The 25,745-nt window shown below is 40.8% G+C and overlaps 1 protein-coding gene across 1 annotated transcript in view; it reads left to right on the plus strand.

The window, feature by feature from the left end:
• The window catches only part of OSBPL10 (oxysterol binding protein like 10), a 290,339-nt gene that overhangs the window by 148,430 nt on the left and 116,164 nt on the right, over positions 1-25,745 (plus strand). The window contains exon 4 of the mRNA XM_049766398.1: positions 13,645-13,836. Within this exon, the coding sequence (XP_049622355.1) occupies positions 13,645-13,836 (192 nt within the window). The remainder of the gene's footprint in view (positions 1-13,644; positions 13,837-25,745) is intronic.

A 25,745-nucleotide genomic window follows, 5' to 3' on the forward strand; every position in this document is an offset into this window, starting at 1 on the left:
TCAGCTGTGGAATGCAAGGTATACCATTTACCTACCCCATGGGAGTATAAAGAAGATTGGATAATTGTGTATATAATGTTAATAGTTTTGGGGCCCGGAGAGATAGCACAGCGGCGTTTGCCTTGCAAGCAGCCAATCCAGGACCAAAGGTGGTTGGTTCGAATCCCGGTGTCCCATATGGTCCCCCGTGCCTGCCAGGAGCTATTTCTGAGCAGACAGCCGGGAGTAACCCCTGAGCACTGCCAGGTGTGGCCCAAAAACCAAAAAAAAAAAAAAAAGTTTCTATCAATTAGTATCTAACTACTATATATATAATTTGGGGGGGGGGGGTTTGAGGGTTTGGAGTACATCTGCAATGCTCAGGGGTTACTCCTGGCCTTGCACACAGAAATTACTCCTGGGACTGGAGTGATAGCATGGTAGGTAGGTCGTTTGCCTTGCATGTGGCCAATCTGGCTTTGATCCTCAGTATTTCTTAGCTCATCAAGAATGATTTCTGAGCTCAGAGCTTAGATTCCTGAGCACTGCTGGCCCAAAAATGAACGAACAAACAAAAAAAAAAACAAAGAAATTACTCTTTGTAGTGATTGAGGGACCAATCGGGATGCCAGGGATCGAACTCAGGTTGGCTGCATGCAAGGCAAACACTCTATATGCTGTACATTTGTTCTGGCTCCAATATAATTATACTTTAAGTGATTATTATCATTATTGGATTATGGCAAATCCATCAGTCTTATTCAGACCTTCTCTTTAATTTTTTTAAAAAGTAACTGTTTTTAAAAAATCAATTCCCGGGGTCGGCGAGGTGGCGCTAGAGGTAAGGTGTCTGCCTTGCAAGCGCTAGCCAAGGAAGGACTGCGGTTCGATCCCCTGGTGTCCCATATGGTCCCCCCCAAGCCAGGGGCAATTTCTGAGCGCTTAGCCAAGAATAACCCCTGAGCATCAAACGGGTGTGGCCTGAAACAAAACAAACAAACAAAAAAAACCCCCAAAAAATCAATTCCCATTCCATTGTCCCTTTTAATATCAATATCTTGAATATATGAGTCTATATTGCCTATGTGTGTGTTTTAAATTCATATAAATAGTATTGTTCCTTAGAGTATACCTTTTTACACTTGTCCAACTCAGCAGTATGCTTTCAGTTTTATTTATGCTACTATATCTACTTCTAAGTCATGACTCATTACTGATGAATACATATTATTTTAATGCATACATAGTCCACACTTTCTATTTATCAGTTCTTGCTGAAGTAACCTGACATTTCCATAAATCACTCAGAATCACTCCTGGCAGGCTCAAGAGACAAAATATGGTGTTAGGGCTTGAACCCAAGTCAGCTGCATACAAGGCAAGCACTCTGCCTGCTATACTGTCTCTCCGGGTCCAGGCGCAGGGATATTTTGAGGAAAGTACAGCACATTAAAATGCTAATGTTTTATTGTTCTGCAGCATGCAATGATAGAATTGGATTGGATAGGCAGAAAGGGGGGAATTTCCATGTTTTCAGAATAAAGCATTTGAAAGAATCACAAGGTCCCGAAGACAGGATGTGGGGAAGATGCCGAAGCTGAGGGGGTGGATGTGAAAGACTTTGAAACTAGGACTGGCCACTTGTAAATGGATCTGGAGATGGTGAGATGTGTGGTAGGGAAGAGTATGAGAAAGGAATCAAGTGCTTGAGATGGTTGTTTTAGTCTTATGGGATCTGGAGCTGCTAAATTAGCTGCTAGGGAAGTCAGCAGTATTTATTTGGGTGCTGAAAATGTAGGGAGAAAAGGCAAGCTAAAAATGTCATTCTCCTTCCTTTTGTTTGCAGGAAATGGAAATCACTGACTTTTCAAAATCTGCCATTTGCATGTATAATCCTGGGTTAGGGATTTTGTGTTTAGGTTTGTAGAGATTATCTGGGAACCACTGTTATTTTTCCTTCATACATGTTGGCATGTATTTATCTGTATGTGTGCATGTACAATAAAAGGGCATTGTTCTAAGGTTATTAGGAAATGTTTATGATGATAATATAAAGATGAAAATAGAGGAAATTTTCTTTGCCTGATAAATTGAAATTCCTTTTTCTGCAACAATATGGAAATTGAAAAAAATAAAAACCTACTCATCTAATTTTGTAAAGTTAATCATGGGAATAAATTTGGAATCTGCCTGTTTTAAATATCTTATTTTGGGGGCCAGAGTGAAATCACAGCGGGTAGGGCATTTGCCAACCCAGGTTTGGCAAATCCCTGGTTTGGCAAATCCCTGGCAACCCATATGGTCCCCTGAACCCACCAGGAGTAGATTCCTGAGTGCAAAGCAAGGAGTAACCCCTGAGTACTAAACCCCAATCCCCCACCCACAAATTACTAAGAAACATTTCTATTCTATGTCTGTTTAAGTTTGAGGTAAGAAAATATTCAAGCAAACAAACAAGAAAGCAGGGCCAGAGAAATTGTACAAAACACTTGCTTTGCGTGTGGCTGGACCCAGTTCAGTTCCAGCACTGGCTCTACATAGGATCACCAGGTGGTACTCTTGAGAACTGAGCTAGTATTAAATCCTGAGCACCACTGGCAGTAGCCCCACCACCCACCCTTCCCCAAAACTTAATAGAATATTAATTATGAAAAATAGAAAAAAGAGGGACCGGAGCGGTGGCGCAAGCGGTAAGGTGTTTGTCTTGTCTGCACTAGCCTAGGACAGACTGCGGTTCGATCCCCTGGTGTCCCATGTGGTCCCCTAAGCCAGGGGCGATTTCTGAGCGCAGAGTCAGGAGTAATCCCTGATCGTCACCAGGTGTGACTGAAAAACCAAAAACAAACAAACAAAAAAATAGAAAACAGACCAACTGCATATGAAGTTATTAAGTAAACTTAAAAGTATACATTAAAATACTTTATTCACATATCAGCTACCAAGAAAACAAAATTCAGAAAAATTTTAAGACTCAGTTCATGGGGCCGGGAAGGTGGCGCTAGAGGTAAGGTGTCTGCCTTACAAGCGCTAGCGTAGGACGGACCACGGTTCGATCCCCCGGCGTCCCATATGGTCTCCCCAAGCCAGGGGCGATTTCTGAGCGCATAGCCAGGAGTAACCCCTGAGCGTCAAACGGGTGTGGCCCAAAAACCAAAAAAAAAAAAAAAAAAGAGACTCAGTTCAATGTGTTCTTTCAAGAATAATTCTTTTTTTTGTTTGTTTGTTTTTTGTTTTTTGTTTTTGGGCCACACCTGGCAATGCTCAGGGGTTACTCCTGGCTGTCTGCTCAGAAATAGCTCCTGGCAGGCACGGGGGGGACCAAATGTGACACCGGGATTTTTTTTTTTTTTTTTTTTTTTTTGTGGTTTTTGGGTCACACCCGGCAGTGCTCAGGGGTTATTCCTGGCTCCAGGCTCAGAAATTGCTCCTGGCAGGCACGGGAGGACCATATATGGGACGCCGGGATTCGAACCGATGACCTCCTGCATGAGAGGCAAACGCCTTACCTCCATGCTATCTCTCCGGCCCCGTGACACCGGGATTTGAACCAACCACCTTTGGTCCTGGATCGGCTGCTTGCAAGGCAAATGCCGCTGTGTTATCTCTCTGGGCCCTCAAGAATAATTCTTACCCTTTAATGTTGATTTTGTGGTATGCATACATTTGAAAGAAAAGGAATGAGGCACATTTTTCAGTGTTTATGTTTAGAAATTATACCTTAGTTTGTTTGTTTTTTTTTTTTGGTTTTGGTTTTTTGGGCCACACCCATTGATGCTCAGGGGTTACTCCTGGCTAAGTGCTCAGAAATTGCCTCTGGCTTGGGGGGACAATATGGGATGCCGGGGGATCAAACCCCAGTTCTTCCTTGGCTAACGCTGGCAAGGCAAACACCTTACCTCTAGCGCCACCTCGTCGGCCCCTAATTTGTTTTTTTTTAAAAAGAAATTTTCTTTCAGAGAGAAGGAATCTAATGATTCTAATAATCTAGTTGTTTAAATTTGTTTTCAAAATACATATCCCATTGTTTTCCTGTTTCCCTTGGGCTGTTTAATTCTAAAACATAACATCTTTTGTTCTTTCACTATAAAACATTCAAGGAAGTGAGGAAAGCATGAACAAATTAAATGTTATTTGAATGCTATTAGAATTTATTGACTATCAGTAACTTCTCTCACCGGAAAAAATATTTTATGGTAGAAATGGTTTGTATTTTTATCTATCTTACTCTTTTATAACCATAAATTTTAGTTTCAGCAAGCTAAAGTATAAACTTAAAAAACATGTTTTAAGGATTATATTTGTAACCAGCTGATTACTTTTTCAATTTTGTATTTGAATTTTATGCCCAAATGTTAATGGAAAATGACCCACTATTCATTTAATAACTACTTTGCTTTTTGGTATCTATGTTGCATTAGAGCAATGTTTCATAATAGATGGGTTTTTAAAAAGATGAACAAATTTTTAAATGTATTTTTCTCTGAAAAGCACATTTGAAATGTACTTTACTTTGAAGCAAACATTTTTTTTTAGTATTTCTGATGATTGTTCTTACTTTCTAAAAACAAACAAACAAAAAAATAGTTAAAGTGTAAGGCCCTGTCTGTTGAGATACCTACAGTTAAAATTTTCTATTAGGACTTTGAATTTCTCTCTGGCACCATTCACAGCCATTCATTGACACTGATGTTTGAAGGCCTGGTGCTTATTTATTTATGAATAATAAAGATGAATCATCATGCATTATATACATTACTGCCTTGATATGGCATGTGCTTTACAACCTAATTACATTTCCCCAAAATCCTGATACAAGACAATAGTATACAAATGAAAACATTACACATTTTCTTTTGGACACACAACCCCTGAGTGATGGAGCTCAGATTTGTACACAGGTCACTGACTTTAGAAACTGCTCAAAACTTGGGACTGGAGCAATATACAGTGGGTAGGGCATATATTCCTTGTACACAGCCAACCTGGGTTTCATCTCCAGCATTCTACATGGTCTTTTGTGCTCACTAGGAATGACTCCTGAATATAGATTCAGATGTAAACCCCTGAGCATCACCAGGTGTAGCCCCCAGACAAACAAAAATTTTAAAAAACTGCTCACCATTTTTTCCCATTCTATCTTGGTGGACTAGATTCTCTTGCTATAATTCTGGACATTTGGTTTGATCCGGAAATCTCTAGACAATTCTAAGCTACATAATCTAGTGCTTCTGCTCTTAGCTTCCCACACTTGTCTCCCTTTTGCTGACTGCCAAATTCTCTGACCATTGAGAAATCCATTGAAGGATGTAGGCAAAAACCAAGAGGCTGGTAAATAGCATAAACCTGATTACTGTTGAATGTCTGGCCAGAATCTACATGTCAGCTCCTGGTGCTACCGGCTGCCATGTTTTCTTTTTATGGAATCAGGGACTACTGTCAAGTAGGTATTTGTAGAGAGAAAGAGACACCAGGAATAATTCTCTGTGGATAAAGGATTAATCTTATTTCTTAATAGAAACATTACTTTTGGACCTGCTTTGCATGGTGGAGTCTAGGTTCTATTCCCAGGACACTACAGTCCTGGGCACCAAGCTAGGAGAAACCCTGTGCATTACTCTGAGCGTGTGTGTGTGTGTGTGTGTGTGTGTGTGTGTGTGTGTGTGTGTGTGTGTGTGTGTGTGTGTATGTGTATGTGTGTGTGTATGTGTGTGTGTGTGAGACAGACAGACAGATAGACAGAGACAGAGAAGAGAGACAGAGAGACAGAAGGGAGAAAGGGAGAAAGGAAGAAAGAGAAAGGAAGAGAGGGAAGGGAGGGAGAGAGAAATTACCCTTGACAAATGTTTTTTCTCCACAGATGGCACACTTGGCCTTTCTAGTTGTCCCATTAAAAGAAATATTTGAAGCAAAAACATGCCATGTTTTCCCTAAAGTGCTGATAATATTTTAAGTTAGCAAAAAGGAAACATTAAAAAAATGTTAGCAAAAAGGATACATGTATTTGTGTATGTGTTTTTTGTTTGTTTGTTTGTTTTTGGGCCACACCCGGCGGTGCTCAGGGGTTACTCCTGGCTGTCTGCTCAGCAGTAGCTCCTGGCAGGCACGGGGGACCATATGGGACACCGGGATTCAAACCAACCACCTTTGGTCCTGGATCGGCTGCTTGCAAGGCAAACGCCACTGTGCTATCTCTCTGGGCCCTGTGTATGTGTTTTAATATATCTGAGTATAGTCCAGATACTCAGCTGCATTTTGGAAAAAGCCAGCTTGTCTTTGATATTGACACTTATGGGCCTTATTTATTTATTTATTTATTTATTTATTTATTTATTTATTTATTTATTTATTTATTGCTTAGACATACCCTAAGAGGAGGCTCTGGCGTGAATGAAACCACGAGAATCCCACACTTCATGGAATAGTAAAGGTTTTCCAACTGCTTATGAATTTAAATGACAGCCATTAAGCAATGATCATGGGAGGGGGTTAGACATCCACAGAGAAATAGTGTGGCTCCTGGGAGCGTGTTTTTATTTATTACCAGGGACGTGTTGCTGCTCCAGGCAGAGATACCTGTCCCAGTCTAGTCTTCGGCTCCACTTTTCAATGCTTTGTACTTTGCTCTGACTCTGGGAGCATTTTACCTTCACCTCAGAATTCAAATTGCTGATCTTGAAGATTCTTTAGTAACTCATTATATTTTGGGCTTCATCCCCACTTGGATCCCAGAGCAAATAAGGAGCAGGTCAGTGACTTACTTTCTGATTTTGTGCTAAGTGACTTTGGAACATTGAAAAAGTCAATAAGGCCTTAATGGATTGAGTTTTAAGTGATGCAAGGAAATAAATTAACTTTGGCCATTCAGGTCCACACATCAAGCACTATGCTAAGCATTTTATATCCCTGGTATAATTTAATCTTCATGATGGCTTTTAAGGGTCAATATTTATTCTTTTTTTAAAGATTAGGAAATAGATACTTAAAAGAAAGTTTAAATAACTCCCCCAAGTTTCACTTGAGAATCTTGGCTTGGCCTCAAAACCTAGTGGAAAAGAAATGAACTTCTTCTTCTTTTTTTTTTTTTTTTTTTGAATTGAAGTAAGCCCTCAGTCAAAATGCATTTCTATAGACTCTTAGTTTTATTTATTTATCAGGCTATTCTGGCTCTTCTAGGCATCATGCAGTGTTGGGGATCAAACTCAGGGGTCCTACAAGGAAAGAATGCATTTGACCCTCTCCAGTGCTGCTCAGGAAAATTCAGTGCCACTTAAGGCTTAAGAAAATGGGACCCGGAGAGATAGCACAGCGGTGTTTGCCTTGCAAGCAGCCGATCCAGGACCTAAGGTGGTTGGTTCGAATTATGGCGTCCCATATGGTCCCCCGTGCCTGCCAGGAGCTATTTCTGAGCAGCCAGCCAGGAGGAACCCCTGAGCATCGCCGGGTGTGGCCCAAAAACAAAAACAAAAGAAAATGACTTCATATTCCCCCCCCCCCAGAGAAAATACCCCCACTGGAAAGGACTGAAACAATGTCATGGTCATTCTGTTTCTTTGTAACTGACGTGTGTGCAATTCTAAATACATAGGTTTTATTGAATAACATCTGCCAAAGGTTATTTCAAAGCAATATCTGGTTCCCCAATTTGATATCTCTTTTTTCATGTATGTATGTATGTATGTATGTATGTATGTATGTATGTATGTATGTATGTTTGTAGGTAGGTAGGTAGGTAGGTTTTTGGGCCACACCCAGTGGTGTTCTGGGGTTACTCCTGGCTCTGTGCTCAGAAATTGCTCTTGGCAGGCTCGGGGGACTATATGGGATGCGGGAACCGAACCCGGATCCATCCTGGGTTGGTCACATACAAGGCAAACACCCTACCACTGTGCTATCTCTCTGCCTCCCTCCCATTTTTTACAGTTAGTCACATTCAAATTAAATTCCCCAAGAGCACCTTTCCGAGCACATTTACAAGCTCCGGTGGCATTGAGGGCTAATGCAAAATTCTTATTTCTATTCTGATTTATACCCTCCCTACCAGATTGTTGGCAATTTATAAAATTGCAGTTCATTAACATTGAACAACTTTTAGAACCTGTTACCTGAAGCAAGGACCAATTCGTCTGTCCTGACCCTTTGGGCTGCTTTGAACACTACTGCTATGTCTATTCCATTCCAAATCCCATCTAAGCTTTTGTATCCTTTACTTTCAGAACTGCCTTCTGGGACCCCGTCAGCTCTGGGTGACCTTTCTCTTCCTGATGACTTTGGCATTTTCTGGCTCGATTGTCAAATTAGCTTCTTGTTAAGCTCTTCCTTACTCTGTGTGTGTGTGATGAAAGGCTGTCTTAGAGGTCTCTTATCTCTCTTAACCCTCACAGTAGGTCTTCTTAGCACACAGTAGGCATTAGTAAATATTTGGAAATTGGGCCACACCCAGTGATGCTCAGGAGTTACTCTTGGCTATGTGCTCAGAAATTGCTCCTGGCTTGGGGGACCATCTGGGATACCGGGGATTGAACCAGTGTCTGTCCTGGGCAGCCGCGTGCAAGGCAAACGCCCTATAACTGTGCCATTGCGCCAGCCCCGAATTTTTTTTTTAAGCAAAAAGGAAGCAGAGGAACTTTTGGTGTGTAAATTTTATGTAACATTATAAAACCTTTGGATTGACAGTAAATTCAAATAGAAGAATAGAAAAATCTGAGTAGGGGCTGGAGAGATAGAATAGTGGTAGGGCATTTGCCTTGCAAGCACCAACCCAGGACCAATGGTGGTTCGAATCCCAGCATCCCATATGGTTCCCATGCCTGCCAGGAGTGATTTCTGAGCATAGAGCCAGGAGCAACCCCTGAGCACCATCAGGTGTGGCCCAAAAAACAAAAACAAAAATAGAAAAATCTGAGTAGTGGAGAATCTCCTCTTCATGTGCTCATTCAGCCTGCTTCTCCACAGATAAGCAGCCATTTCTTTCTTTCTTTTTTTTAATAGTGAAAATTTTTTATTTTTATAAAAGTAAGGTCCTATGTAGATTTTTCAAAACAATTAGGTTAGATATGAAACTTCCTTTTTTATATGAATTCTTTATTTAAGCACTGTAGTTACAAAATTGTTTATACTTATGTTTCACCCTTCACCAGTACATTTTTCCTGCCACCAATGTCCCCGATTATTCCCCGCCCATCCATCTCCCCACCTGTTTCTGACACAGTTATTTTGCTTCTCTTTGTCCTTTCCCTTTCTCTCTCTTTCTCTTTCCTTTTTTGACACTAAGATTTGTGCAATCATTAATTAAAGGGTGCCATGCATGTCACTTATCTATCTCCTTTCAGCACCCAGTCTTGTCCAGAGTGATAAGTTCCAACTATCATTGTTAGAGTGGGCCCTTCTCTCTAGCAGTCATTTCTTTAGTGTTTTTTGTATCTTTGAACATCAGTGTTCTTCAACCATTTACTGACCATGGTCTTATTGTCTTTCTATATACCTCCCCATGCCCTACTGTTTTATCCCATAGTATTTGTTGTACCCTTCCCATTTATGAAGTTTTCACCTGTGACCCCTTGGAATATGTTGGGTGCCAATAAGGGATCTTATGGCCTCCAGTTGGGAAACATTGTTTTAGAGTGTTCCTGGGTTTTATTTGCTTTGGGCCACATCCATCAGTGCTCCATCAGGGATTAATTACTTCTGGCAAGAAATACAAGTGGCCAAAAGACACATGAAAAAAAATGCTCCATATCACTAATCATCAGGGAGATGCAAATCAAAACAACAATGAGGTACCATCTCGCACCACAGAAACTGGCACACATCACAAAGTACAAGAACAATCAGTGCCAGTGGGGATGTGGGAGAAAGGGACTCTCATTCACTGATGGGAGTGCTCTCTATTCTTTATAGAAAACAATATGGAGATTCCTCAAAAAACTGGACATTGAGCTCCCATATGATCCACTCCTAGGGGTAAACCCTAGGAACACTAAAAACCAATACACAAATCCCTTCCTCACACCTATATTCTTTGCAGCACTATTTACAATAGCCAGAATCTGGAAACAACCCAGATGCCGGACAATAGATTAGTGGCTAAATAAACTGTGGTTCACATACACAGTGGAATACCATGCAGCTATCAGGAAAAATGAAGTCATGACATTTTCCTATAGATGGATGGACATGTATTATTATTATTATTATTATGCTGAGTGAAATATTATTATTTCACTATTATGCTGAGTGAAATAAGTCAGGGGGAGAGAGATAGACACAGAATATTCTCACTCATCTATAGGTTTTAAGAATATTAAAAGACATTTTTGTAATAATACCCAGAGACAATAGAGATGAGGGCTGGAAGGACAGGTCCACAGTATGAACAAAAACAAAGAGTGGTTTGTTCAGTTAGAGAAATAACTACACAACTATCATGACAATGGTAGTGAGAGAGAGAAATAGAATGCTTGTCTCAGGTACAAGCAGGGGTGAGGAAGGAGGGAGATGGGGCCATTGGTGGTGGGAATGTTGTACTGGTGAAGGGGTTCTTTGTTTATAACTGAAACCCAACTACAAACATATTTGTAATCATTGTGCCTAAATAAAGATATTAATTAAAAAACAATTACTTCTGACAGAGCTGGGGTGGAATAAGATGTGGTGGTGGAGGTTGTTAAACTTGGGTCAATCAGCCATAGGGCAAATGTTTTACCTACTGTATTATCACTCTGGCCTCTTTTTGTCATTTGTTTATTTGCTTTTGAGCCATACCTGGTAGTGTTTAGGGTTACTGCTGGCTCTGCACTCATAAATTCCTTTTGATAGTGCTCAAGGGGGAAACATATGGAATGCTAGAGATCAAACTAGGTTTGCTGCATGCCAGGTAAATGCCCTACCTGCTGTACTGTCTTTCTGACCTTACACTGGCCCATTTAAAAGAAGAATTTTAGGCATATATATATATATTTTTTTTTGTTTTGTTTTGTTTTTTTGGGCCACACCTGGTAACGCTCAGGGGTTACTCCTGGCTATGCGCTCAGAAGTTGCTCCTGGCTTGGGGGACCATATTGGTCATCGGGGGATCGAACCACAGTCTGTCCAAGGCTAGCACAGGGAAGGCAGGCACCTTACCTCTAGTGCCACCGCCCGGCCACATTTTAGGCATATTTTAAGTAAATAATGATAAGTTCTTTTTCTCTACAGTTGGCACAGTTTTATTCTGTAACTTGTAGTCTTCACTTAACTATGGAAAGATTTTTCTTCCAATTGACTCCTAGTCCTTCCTCAGCTGTCTGTCATAACTGCAAGTAGTGTTGAGTCGTCCCAGCATTACTTAACTTGTCTAAAATTGATGATGTGCAGCATTTGCCATTAAACATCCTGTTGGGGGGATTTTGGGCTCTGGTGTGTCTTACCTGCACTCAGGTGTGTCTGTGCAGGCTGCTTCAGTTTCTTCACTCAACACCACATTTCATCTGAGAAATGCAGCTCTCTGCCAGTAATACCTCGGATTTATTATGCAGTTGATTGCTTTGCTTTGTTTTGCCTTGCCTTTTTTTTTTTCTTTTTTGAGCTATACCCAGTGGTACTAAGGGTTTATTCCTGACTCTATGCTCATGAATCACTCCTGGTAATGCTTGGGAGACCATTGGTGGTGTTGAGGATTGAATTTGTTTCAGTCAATACACCCTATTCTATTCATTGTACTGTCTCTTTGTTCCCTATGTGGTTTATGATTTTATTCATGTTTGGTCATTGCCTGTTCAGAAACCTTTTACTGTTATCAATATTTTTGTGACTCATTCAGTTACATGACTCCTACAGTTGAAGAAGCTGGAATTTGGAGCCTCTGCTCCCCTGTGATGGATGTAGTCACATCACTGTGTGTGTACATGCATCCATACATACACGCAACATACACACACAAACACGGGTGCCTGTACTTTTGTTTAGTCTGTTGACAGTTATATGTACTGTCAAACTTGTAGGTGTTTTTTTAATCTGATGACTGTAAGGTGGCATATAACTCTGGTTTGAGTTTATTTTTATGAGTATAGCTGAGGATGTTTTGATATTGGCTTAAGAGTTAACTATTTTCCTGATCATAATGTGTCTATTTTAATCATTTTTATTCTTTTTTTTTTATTGAATCACCATGATTCAAAAATATTTGTGATTTAGATTCAGGCTTACAATGTTCTTACACCATTCCCATCACCAGTGTCCACTTCCCACCATAATAGTCCCAGTTTTCCTCCCACCCACTCAGCCTGCCCTGTAGCAGGCATATTTCCCTTTGTCATTGTCCTAGTGTTTCCTTTTTTTTTTTTTTTGGTTTTTGATTTTTGGGTCACACCCGGCAGCACTCAGGGGTTACTCCTAGCTCTGTGCTCAGAAATCGCTCCAGGCAGGCATGAGGGACCATATGGGATGCCGGGATTCAAACCACTATTCTTCCTGGATTGGGTGCGTACAAGGCAAATGCCCTACCACTGTGCTATCTCTCCAGCCCCATAGTGTTCCCTTCTTTAATTTACCTCACCCACTCCCAACCCCTGCTCCAGCAGCAACTTCCTGCACTGAACACCAGTTCTTCTACTCTTCATTTCTGTTGATATTCTCCTAGGAAGTTTCTTTTCAATCTCATATATGAGAGAGGTCTTTCTAAATATGTTCCTCTTCCTCTGATGATTTCAAGCTTTTATTTTATGGCCTATGTATTTTGAACTTGTAGACCTTTTCTACCCTGCCAGTCTATATACATATTTCATTGTTATTTTTTCTTATTTTTGATCCATTTGCGGTCTCTAATCTGAGGGATGAACCTACTCTTGTGTTTTAGATAATAGCATTATTCCAACATCAGTTATTAAAAAATTCATCTCCACTAAGTTGAGTTTTCATCTTTATCACAAACTAAACATTTTACTTGAATCCCATGGGATGAAATATAAGCACTGTACTATCATAGAGATTAATTGGTCAATAACTTAGTACTTTCATTTGTGCATAAACATTTTTAAGCACTTAAGAAAATTGCTGGCCAATAAAAAATAAAGCCTCCATATAGGGGAATAAGACAGCTGAGTTAGTGATTAAGTGAGGGAGAAGATTCAAACTGCCAGGAACACTGAGTTGAGTGTTAGGGGTTCCACTAATTGGAAGTTCCAGGCAGGAGTAAAGGCTATTTGGAGAATTAATAATTGTACAACCTTGAGCATATTTGGAGAAACTCTGAGTTGAACCAGAGTAGAACCAGAGACAAAATGGCGGAAGATGTCAGGATAATTGGTGGTGATGACATCTCTGAATCAGAGGAGTATTAGGGCTTTTGTAGTGTCACCGCCCCCTCAAGTAGTCATTCATTTAAACCAATGAAAGGGAAACAGTACAAGGTCTAGTACATGGAGAAATAGTACAGCAGGAAGGCACTTGCCTTGCATGTGGCAACCCAAATTTGATGTCTGGCACCCCGTGTGGTTCCCTAAGCTCTGCCATTGATTCTTGGGCACAGATCTAGGAGTAGTCCCTGAACACTGCTAGGTGCGGCCCCCACAAGAACCCCCTTCCCAAAATTAAAAGGAAAAAGAGCACAAGGTCCCATTTAAACGGGTCGTTACTTAGGTGTATTCTGCAGGTTGGTTGTTGAGTTTTGACACCTGTTGCTTATTCTAGACTACTCCAAGCTCCCGAAGCCGAAGTCTCACATTGCTCCCCCATGGAACACCTAATTCTGCGTCTCCCTGTAGCCAGAGACACCTCATTGCGGGCGCCCCCGGCGTTGTCACAGTCACTCATCACAAGTCGCCTGCAGCTGCCCGAAGAGCCAAGAGTCAGTATTCCGGCCAGCTTCACGAAGTCAGAGAGGTAGGCTTTGCTCGCAGGCTTGTCGCTTCTGTACTCCAGGGTCCCGGGGACTTGAGGACTGTGGCCATTGATACACCATCTTCTCTTCCTTTGTGCCATTTCCATGACAGCCTTCAAATTTTGACCACAAAGCTTTCTCAGCCACAAAGCCTTCACAGTTGCTCCTGGTTTTCAAAACAAGATTTCCTGGGCCCTCAGTTAAGTAAGTTCTTAGGTGGCCTCTGGGAGAACTCATAAAGAAAAGAGAGCATACCTCCCAGAAATATGAGGCAATTGAGTCAGAGGCCAAGGAGAGTGTTGCATGGAGAAAAGAATATGGCTTGTGAATATGGAAGTTTATAGTTTGAGAGCAAGTCTTTGATACTTTGAACCTGAGCTTCTGGGTCTATAAAATAGAAGAGTCCAGGCTTTACCATTCTCTTTAGGGAGATACTGCTGATGATGCCCTAAGAAAAATCTTGGATTGCTGTACTTTGTGAAATTTGATGGTTAGAATTCGCATACCATAGCAAGCCAGAGAATTTCAGATCATTTACATCCATGTCCTTTTTTGCAACTAGTATTGAAATATATTGTATAAAAGTAAATGAAATTATCTTGGTTCACCCAGCCAACCTGTTAGCTAACTTGTGTCAAGTCCCAAGATTATCCTGCAGTTGACTTGGGGTAGACCCGTTGGAAATAGCCGTGCCTGTTGTATTAATTATTAAGTATAAAGTCCTGATGGTTCATGGTAGAAAATGAATGGTGAGGCCTTTCTCGGCCCAGCCCAGTGCCTGCAGCTTCCTTGGCCTGGTGGGACTGTAAGGTATCAGGGTGACAGTGAAGAAATGACCCACAGGCAGTCAAGTGAAGTCCAGGAGCTTTATTAAGGCCCTAAGCACCATGTGCATATCTCATATGCCTTCTAAGCTAACCAGCCTCTCTGCACCCAACCTGTGTCTCTTCTCTACCAGCTGCTTCTCTCTGCTCAGTCTTTTCTGCTCTCCCCCTGAGGCTGGTTACCAACCACAGACCCCTCCCATCCAGGTAAGAGAGACAAGTGCCTTTCCTCTGCACCTGGCCAGACTTCTAGAATAGAAAATGACTGCTGGTTTGTGTCAGCATAATTTTCATTTAATTCTTAGTCTGATTCTGGCCCATGTCAGAAAATCTGAGATAGACTTGGATTGGTAGTGCATCAGTAGGCACTTTCCTTGCATGCTTCTGACCTGGGTTTCATCCTCTGCACTTACAGTCCCCTGAAATCTACCATATTTTCCAGCGTATAAGACAACCCCCTAATTTTACAGTTAAAACATAGGTTTAGGCCTATATTTGCTGTATAAGACAGAATGTTCCTGTGCTGCAACTGTATCTTCCACACTGAGCCAATCACAACAAGCAAAGGTCCAAAGGTTATACTGTAATAGACGTCCTCTCTGACTCTGGCCAATCTGAACAGGCTTTTTACAGTGTAGATTCGGGTACAGAACACTGTATAATTTGCATGCATCAAAAGCCTGCTTGGGTTGGCTGAGTTAGAGAGGCGGTCCGAGCAGCCTGGCAGTGATTGGTGCAGGATCGAGTTGGAAAATTCGTTTTGTGGCAATATTCAGACAATTTTCCTTTAGCGGCATATTGAAACTTTTTTTTTTGGATATACTTGGCGTATAAGACGACCCCCGATTTTCGGTTGACTTTTTTTGTTTCAAAAGTCATCTTATACGCTAGAAAACATGGTAATACTTGAACACAGAGCCAGGAGTAAGTTCTGGACAAAACTAGGTCTGACCCTTCCTTACCTCCCAAAAAGAACTAGAAAAAGAAGGAAAAAAATCTGCAATCTTCTCAGTTAAATTTAAAGATACTAAGGAATGATACATTTTTATAGATATATATCAAATTTTCTTTGAATTAGCCCGAGTTTGAATTTTGTACTTGGGAGGGTAGTTTATATATTTACAATTTCCATAAACCTGTAAGAAATATCAAGGGGCTGGATAGAGCAAAGGGATTTTGGTCAACATGTTTGGACTCTTGGATTCAATTCCTTGTATAGTGAAGGAAAAGGTATTACAGAAAAAAATTATATATAATGTAGAATAGAATAATGGTATCCATGCCCCAACTCAAGCATTGTTGTTCTATCATGTTTCTTCTCACCACTTTTTTTTTTTGCTAGAGCATTTAAAGGAAATTTTAAATATTTTATTATTGCCAGTACATGCTTCAGTATTTATCTGAGAGATAAGGGCTTTAAAAAGTAATCTTAATAACATCTTGTCATTTTTATGTAAACCACATGGCAGGTATGTTTTGTAAGTAGTTGAAAGACTTTAACCTTTAAAAAGAAAAAGGCAAGTTCAAAGTTCCTGGTGTTTTGAGAGTTTAAGAACTTTTAAAATTGTAGTTACTATTAAATTACAAAGTTTTTACAATTGGATTTCAGACATGTAATGTTTCAACACTGATCCCTTGACCAGAATTCCCTTTCGTACACAATTCTCTGTCCCTCCCTTTCCCCCAATAAGCTGGTTATGTTCTTACTGCCAACCTGGGTTTGATCCCCAGCACCACAAATGGTTTCCATGAGCCCTGCCATGGATCCTTGAGCAGAGCCAGGAGTAAGCCTTGAATACTGTGAGTGTGATCACCCCTAAGAACATTTAAAATAAAATAAAAATTATAATAGAAGACTTGGAAAGTGAAAAAGCAGGGGTTGATGGTTGATGCATTTTGTGATAATGGTCTAAATTACAACTGTGTCATATCAGCTTGACATCAAGCTGATCTTTGGAATTGATTCAATACATTGCCCAAATTTTACCTGCCTTCAGTTTTTGAGTCTTAAAAATAACAAAGACATGTTCTCTGGGAGTATTCTCTGGTATTAAAGCAAAAAAACCTTAATTCATCAATGCATAATGACAGTGGGGATGCATATGAGAGATGTGTGAGGTACATTTTCTCTGCAAATATCAGTGTGTAATTACATAGAATATCATGTAATAGTAAGGGATAACCATCCTTTATATGAAACAACGCTGAATGACATGTATGTAAAGTAGATAATGCAAAGGAGATAATGTATGTAAAGTGTGCATTGTAAAACAAGTTTGAGGGGGCCCGGAGAGATAGCACAGCGGCGTTTGCCTTGCAAGCAGCCGATCCAGGACCAAAGGTGGTTGGTTCGAATCCCGGTGTCCCATATGGTCCCTCCTGCCTGCCAGGAGCTATTTCTGAGCAGACAGCCAGGAGTAACCCCTTAGCACCACTGGGTGTGGCCCAAAATCCAAAAACCAAAAACCAAAAAAAAAAAACAAGTCTGAGGAAGGAAGTCAGAATTACCTTATATCAAACCCACTTTTAAGTAATCACTGAAAAACCTTTCAACGAGTTTATTTCTAGCAGAAAAAAAGTGATGTTACATAAAAAGACACAAAATTATGTGTATATTATGATACATAATTACAAATAATGGGTATTATTAAATAATTACATACATGCTGCTTTTTATTGATAATATTTTCTCTTCACTTCTATATATGGGAGAAATTGTTGTTTCCCATGGAGTTTGTTTTGTTATGTGAAAAATTCAGTGAAATGTCTCCAGAGCTATATATATTTAACTTTATATTTTTTTTACTCCTGAGAAACAGAATATCTCTAGATGATTAATTTCTATCTACCTTTCTTCCTGAAAATTAGTTTGAAGAGGCTGGAGTGATAGTAAAGCAGGTAAGAGTGTTTACAGCTGACTTGGGTTCAATCCCTGGAATGCTACATGATTCCCCAAGCACTGTCGTGAGTGCTTGGAGTAATTAGGAGTAATCCTTAAGCATTGCTGGATGTGGCCCCCAAACTAAAATAAATTTAGTTTTAAGTGGAGTTGTGTTGCAAGTCAGCCCCTGAAGAGGTTGACTGATGGAGGGATGTAGGATGAGGCCTTTCTCTTCCAGCTCGGAGCACGAGTCTGCCACCCTGTCTAGCTGACGGTTCTGAGGTGAAATGGTGGGTAAAGAGCTCGCAGACAGTCAGGCTCGTGGAAATATTAGCTTTATTCGGTGGACAAGACTGAAGTCCAAAGACTCAGCTTCAGTTCCAGCCAAAAAGCCTCGACCTTCCACAGACCCTTGTTTTTATCCCCCAGAATCAGGTACCACCCAATGGTGGGATCAGATACCAACCAATGGTGGAAGCAGAATCAGGTACTACCCTAGGGTGGGGGCAGAATGCCAGGTCACACCCTAGGGTAGGGCACAATCACCAATCAGGTTAGGGTGAGTAACATAGTAATCCCCTAAAATATTTACATACAAAAAATATTTACATACACAACAGAGTTGTTGAGATCCTTGTAGAAACATTGGTATCTGGGGATTGTGAGTGTGGTACACCTCCAAAGGAAGAGTGGAGAAGTTTTGAATCCCTAAAGTTATGTCCTACTTTTTTTCTGATTGTCATTATATGATATAGTCAAGTGGAGCTTGTGAACTCTCAGAGGAAATTTCACCCATCTCAGAAAGCTCTGCCATTTTAAAAGTATATTAATTTTAGAGTCTAAGGGCCTCTGTGTTTATCTGCAAAATAATCAGAAGAAATGGAGTAGCATTTTTAACCCAGGTGCCTAGGGAAGATAAACTTAGGACCATAGAAGCTGCAGCGAAAACCATCATCTATAAGACAGATGTGCCTGAATATCTGAAGAATACAAGAAAAATGGCCCAGTCAAAGGCAATAAGATAAACATTAGATGGAATGCCTCAGCCTATGAGGAAATCATAGAATAGTTTAAAAGATGAAATGGTGAGCATAGAAAGTATAAGGAATTGAGATGCCAGAGTCAGGATCCAAAGTTCTTTCTGAAAGTGGTTGGGAGAAATGGAAATAGACAATTTGAAATACTTTATCACTGTGAGGAACCTGGATAGTTTCAGCATTTCCCAAAACATAAGTGAAGACTGCTTTGTCTATCAACTTCCCAGAAATGATCATAACCCATTATTATGGGATTGTTAATAAGTGTTGGCACTTATTGAGTGCTGGGTAAATAGTAAGTAAATACAAGCAAAGCTGTGCATTGCCACAAATTCAGAAATTCCCTGTTGAAAACTACGAGGACTGGAATATGTAGATAGAATTGGAAGTTTCCAGAAAAAAACTCAGTTGGCAGTTATTACTAAAAACTTGATTTTACACATAACATTATGGAATGACTAAACAATAATATGCTTAGCACAGGGGAGTGCCTATCTAGCAGTTCAAACTAGAAGTTGTGTTATTGTTATTAGTATTGTCTGCATATGTGATATAAAAGTCAAGACATGTACTAATATACATTTTTTCTATCTTAAGTTCAGAGATTGAGAACAGTGGTTCCAAAATTTTAGATTTAACATATGAACTGAAATTTAGAATTTGGAGAACAACACAGTATCGCCAATTTTACTTTTATTTATTTTACTTTATTTTTTTGGTTTTGAGGCCACACCTGGTGATGCTCAGGGCTCCTGGCTCTGTGCTCAGAAATCGCTCCTGGTAGGCTTGGGGACCACTTTGGATGCCAGGAATTGAACCCAGGTCCGTCCTGGGTCAGCCACATGCAAGACAAACACTCTACAACTGTGCTATCTCTCTGGCCCCGATATTGCCAGTTTTAAATTTGACCCATAGAGACATTTAAATAGCCCACTGACAATCTTTGCTTACTGCCATTTTTGAAATTTTTTTCTCGTTGGTTTTTGGGCCACACCTGACTGTGCACAAAGCTTACTTTTGGTCCTATGTTAAGGGATCACTCTTGGTAGGACTTGGGGACCATATGTGATTCTGGGGATCGAACTTGAGTCATCTGCATTCAAGGAAAGTGCTTAAAAGCATTTCTTAATGCCTAGCCATCTCGCCTCTCCTCCCCAGGCCCCCCCAAAATCAGAATTTAGGGTCATTGATTACATGAGGACATTTAATCTAATTAAAAACTTGCTACAGTTCTTTGATTTTTAGTATTTTATCTGGGCTTGGAAAATTCTTTCATCTATATCTGTTAGCCCAGGAATCTGATTTAAATCACTGCTTGCCACTGGGCTCTGGCTTCTGGGGTGGGGGGGACTGCTGCCCACCTGCCCCATTGCTGCCTCCTCTCCTCCTAATTCATACTCTGTCTCAAGGAGCCCCCTGTTCGCCCTGAGAGCACTTTATCCTGTCCTCCAACCCGTTCTTTCCCACAGGAGAAAGGCTGAGTACAGGCATCTGCTTCTCAACCTCCTGCCCTCAGCAATCTTGTATTCACTAGCTCCCTCTATTGGCAACTACACTGATTGCCTAAGAGAACTTTCTGCAGTCTTTCCCTACTACTTATATGGGGCTATAGAACCCCGACTTGAGATGAATTGTAAATGCATCATGCTAGGTTGTAAAGACCTAGTGTAGAATTAGGAAAAATGTTTACCTGGTGTTTCAATAATTTGTGAGCAAATAGTTTTGTTTGTTTGCGTGTTTGGGGGCCACACCCTGCAGTTCTTTAGGGCTTGATCTTGGGTGCTTACTCCTGTCTCTTCATTCAGGGGTCACTCGTAGGAGGCTCAAGAGGATGCAATGATTTTCTCTTCATGGGTTTCTCTCTTCTCAGTCTCACATGGGATTCTCTTGTCTCTCTTTTTCTCTCAGATGTGCATGGAATTCCTCTCATGTTTCCTAAATGAACTAGTCAAATAGCTTATTTGATTAAGTAAAACTGTTTTAGTTAAAAAAAAAAAAAAAACCATAAAATCCCAAACAAAACAAACGTATTATCTCTTCTCAGGAGGCTGGATTCTGACATGATAGTATGGGAGGGTTTGTTCCTTTTGAGAGTTCAGAGGGAGGATATGCCTTGAGTATTCTGGCCCTTCTCCCATCTTCCAGGCATGTTTGGCCTTCTTGGGTGGTAGAGGCATCTTCCTTTGATACTGACGATCCTTTCTCCCCGCATGTCTCTGTCTCTGTCGTTTTGTAACTTGACTTAGAACTCATTTGTGTCGAGCACAGTCTTATCTTAACCAACTACGTCTGCTGTGCCCTCTCTCCAAATTAGGTCCCATTTCAAACTTCTGGGGTATGAAAAAAAAAATACCAGAAACAAAGAATAAGATTAATATGCTAAGACAAAAGAAATGAAAGTCAAGAGGACTGTCCATGGTAGGAAGCTTGCCAGAAAGGGGGAATGTGCAGGTGGGAATGTAGTTAGGACAGAGGAGGAACAACTATGACAATGATAATTGGAAATGATCACTTTGGACAAGAACTGGGTGCTGAAAGGAGGTAAAGTAATATGCATGATACCTTTCAGTAACAGTATTGCAAACCATGGTGTCTAAAAGGGAATAAAAGGAAGGGGAAGAGAAGACAGAGATAATGGTGCCATACAGGCAGGCTATGGGGTGCAAAGGGGGTACAGCAAGGACGGGAGGGGACACTGGTTGACAGAAATGTACATTGATGAAAGGTTCTGCTCAACCATTTTTAACTTACTATCTTACATTTTTTTTAACATTTTTCATCTGTATCTCTCATTTTTTAAAAACTATCGCATGATGGTTCAATAAAAAAAAAGTGATAGAATTTCCTTCTGAAAGTTATTTTCCCTCCATTCATTTCCAGACATCATTATTCTCCCTGATGCTGTATAGTGTCAGAAAATATGCTATAAAAAATATTTCTGTGCTTTTGTTTTTGGGACACACCTGGTATTGCTCAGAGCTTATTTCTGACTCTATGTGCAGGGACCACTCCTGATGGGTTCGGGGAACCATATGGGAAGCTGGGGATCACATTTGGTCCCCTACATACTAGGCATTTACCCTACCCACTGCTCTATCAGTATGGCCCAATATTTCTGTACTTTTTCATATCATGTATTTCTTATGGTTTATAGTGATCCAAATATAAATCATACATTGGAGGATTTATAGTGGTATTCTGGCAGGTATTGAATTAAAAAACAAACAAACTTAAATAGAAACTTCTCCCCTGTATTTCGGAAGGAAAAATAATTTAGTACAAATTTTAACTTCACATAAAATAATTGTCTTTTTGATATGCTATTAGGGAAATCTTTTCTGGATTTTTTTTTTTGTTTGTTTACTTGTTTCTCGTATAACTGTTCCTGCGGGCCTGCAGAATAAATTTCTATCCACTTCACACTCAGGAGAGAGAAGGTGAGGTGATGATTTGTCACTGACAGAGAAATTATCACAGTAAGGCATGTTATTTAGAATTTACTAACATTTGGGCACATAAATCACCATAGTAATACTCTTAATTACATAGCGCCCTTCATTTGCAATTCTGAAAAGAATTTATAGGCCAACTTGTGAAGTGTGACAGTGAATTAAGCTCTGTGCTCAGAGTATATTGTTGCAGATGACTGAAGAACCCAAATTTGCTCAGGAAAACAGTATGGAGATTTCTCAGAAACCACGAACATAGAGCTTTCTTACCACCCAGCAATTTCACTTCTTGGCTATCTACTCAGAAACACAAAAATCACTAACCCAAACAGATATAAGCACACCCATGCTCATCACAGTGCCAGGATATGAAAACAACCCAAATGTTGGAAGATCAACACGTGGATAAAGAAGCTGTGGTATACATCCACAGTAGAATATTTTGTAGCTATAAGAAAAAAATGAAATCATACAATTTGCTGCAACTTGGATGGAACTGGAAGGCATCATGCTGGGTGAAATAAGTTAGAAGGAGAGCAACACTGAATGATCTCATTCTTTTTTTTTTCTTTTTTTTGGGGGGGGTTTGGGTCACACCTGGTGGTGTTCAGGGGTTACACTCCTGGCTCTCTGCTCAGAAATAGCTCCTGGCAGGCACGGGGGACCATATGGGACACCGGGATTCGAACCAACCACCTTTGGTCCTGGATTGGCTGCTTGCAAGGCAAACACCCCTGTGCTATCTCTCCGGGCCGGAATGATCTCATTCTTCTGTGGTGTTTCAGGTAAAGACAATATCAAAACAGGGCTACAGACAGTATCAATTGATACCAGATTCTAGGTGCTGGAGTACAAACTGAGAACACCAGATTGGGAGGGAAATAGATGGATAGGATATAGTCCAACACCATCATTTACTTTGGTGGTAGGGAGGTAAGAAAATGATGTATATCAAGGTCATACATATCTGCACCAGGCTGGAGAGATAAGATAGCAGGTAGGGTGTTTGCCATGCACACGGCTGATCCAGGTTTGATCCCCAGTATCCCAAATGGTCCTTTGAATAGTGTGAGGGGTAATTCTTGAATAGAGAGAACAACCCCTGAGCATTGCCTGGTGTGAGCCCAAATCAAAACAAAATAAAAAAAATAAATGTCTGTAAAATCACTCCATGTGCCATATCTCCAATCGAAGGTGAACAAATCTGAATAAGGGTCATGCATAGAATAATCCCAACCAGGCTAAGGGTGAAATACATGTAGTCTGGCAATCTTCTACCTTAGATAAAGATCACTGCCTGCCAGACTGCTGTTTTATTGAGCACAGAGACCACCCCTGGGTGGGGCAGTAAAGCCAATGTAAGGACAGATAGCTTAGGCTATCCTGAGCCAGTCCCACCCAGGTTTACAAGTAAAGCAATCTCTGTTTTGGGGTAAATCAAGTTGTAAACAAACATACAAAGGAACCAGGGATGATCTTTGTTTTAGGTAAAATAAGGTGTAACCTAACAAATGTCTACATCATTATAAGCATACTGTTTTTTTAAACTATAATAATTTAAAAAGTGAAAATTAATAATAGAACCTGAAGTGATCAGTGGGCCTGGTGCTTGGTTGCATTCAGTCCATGAAATAATCTGCCACTTGAGATCCACAGTCCTTGCTTTGTATGGAAGTAATGTTTTGGCTGATGCTGGCTTTTAGCAAATATGCAGTGTCAGATTTAGAAGCTACATATGTGTCTGTAGCACTGTTAGGAACCAAATGCTGACAAGATCTTTCTGAGTCTCATCTCAGCGTGTGTGTGTGTGTGTGTGTGTGTGTGTGTGTGTGTATGTGTGTGTGTGTGTGTGGACAACTTAGATTTAGAAACAGTCTTGTTTTCACAAGACCATCTATTTTTTTTGTTTGTTTGTTTTTTTGGGGGGTCACACCCAGCAGCTCTCAGTGGTTACTCTTGACTGCACTTAGAAATTGTTCCTGGGTTGGGGGACCATATAGGATGCTGGGAATCGAACTTGGCTTCTGTCCTGGGTTGGCCGCATGCGAGGCAAACGCCTTACTGTTGTGCTATCTCTCCAGCCCCATAATCCTATTTTTTTTATACATACTATCTGGGATGTATAAACTTGCTTCTGTTCATCATACAAGAATTCTCTTTTGAGTTGTGTCTACAGAATGCCCTTTTGTGTGACTACACCAGAAGCTACACATTTCAAAGACTTCTTTTGTGGAAGTCTGCTCCAGTTCTTCATCTTCTGTATGATCATGGGACACAATCATCACAGGACACTTGCTTAGGCTTTCCTTGATGGCCACAGTGGTACACTTCTCTCTGCACACTGATCTGGATGAACTGTTTGGAGGTAGCTGTTTGGACCAGCTACGCCTTTGCCTGGATCTCCATATTCCTGTTCAGGAGACTCCCTTCCCAAGCTTCTGTTTCAAGTCTTTTCAGAGGCATAGGTTGGTTTTAGAATCTCTGGTGTGTGTGTGTGTGTGTGTGTGTGTGTGTGTGTTGTGTGTGTGTGTGTGTGTGTGTGAGAGAGAGAGAGAGAGAGAGAGAGAGAGAGAGAGAGAGAGAGAGAATGTTTCCCAATATAATTGATGGAATAGTCACTTTCCTCTCCTGTCAAGCCACTGCCCCTGAAATGCATTCTGTCTTACTCTCTCATCTACCCCTTCCTTCTCTTTCATTAACATTCATCTTTGTTGTTGTTGTTGTTTTTGTTGGCCATACTCAGTGGTGCTCAGGGGTTACTCCTGGCTCTATGCAGTTTCTTGCTCAGAAATCGTTCCTGGCAGGTGCGAGCGACCACTATATGGGATGCCAAAGATTGGTCCTGGGTCTGTCATGTGTAAGGCAAATGCCCTACCACTGTGCTATCACTCTGGCTCCAATTTTCAGCTTTTCATAGACTGGAATCATCATGTTTTTGTTGTTGTTGCTCTAATATGTGGGTAGGCCATAGTGCCCTAACCCAGTGGTCGGCAACCTGTGGCTCGCAAGCCACATGTGGCTCTTTATACTTTTTTTATTTTATTTAAACACCTTGATTACATACATGATTGTGTTTGGGTTTCAGTCATGTAAAGAACACCCCCCATCACCAGTGCAACATTCCCATCACCAATGTCCCAAGTTTCCCTCCTCCCCACCCGACCCCCGCCTGTACTCTAAACAGGCTCTCCATTTCCCTCATACATTTTCATTATTAGGACAGTTCAAAATGTAGTTATTTCTCTAACTTCTTTATACTTTTAATTTGGCTCTTCTGTGTGCTGGGCGGCCGCTCCAGGAGTCAGGACTCTGCTCCTAGCCTCTGTCAGTGTGCACCCTGTGTGGCTCTCAAAATAAATTTCAAACGTGGTTTTGGTGAGATTTGGCTCAGAAAAAAAAAGTTGCCAACCACTGCCCTAACCAACCCCAACCATAACCTACCTCAATGCCTTCAGCCAAATACCAATGCATGAATGCTCATTTGGGAAACACCAGGTTGAACTTATAGTTGAACTCCCAGGCCTCTACGATGGCTGTGATGTTACTTGGGATGCAAAGTGGCCACTGTGCTATGGCTGAGTCTCCTCCAGACTCTGCTGTGGGAAGTTGAGAGTTGGTGTCAACATTGAATCTGGTGGAATGCCAGTCCACAAAACGAATATTGCGCTTGACCTTGGGGTTTTTTTTTTTTTTTTTTTTTGGTTTTTGGGCCACACCCAG

The sequence above is a fragment of the Suncus etruscus genome, chromosome 20, assembly GCF_024139225.1.
Source record: "Suncus etruscus isolate mSunEtr1 chromosome 20, mSunEtr1.pri.cur, whole genome shotgun sequence".
Lineage (NCBI taxonomy): Eukaryota > Metazoa > Chordata > Mammalia > Eulipotyphla > Soricidae > Suncus > Suncus etruscus.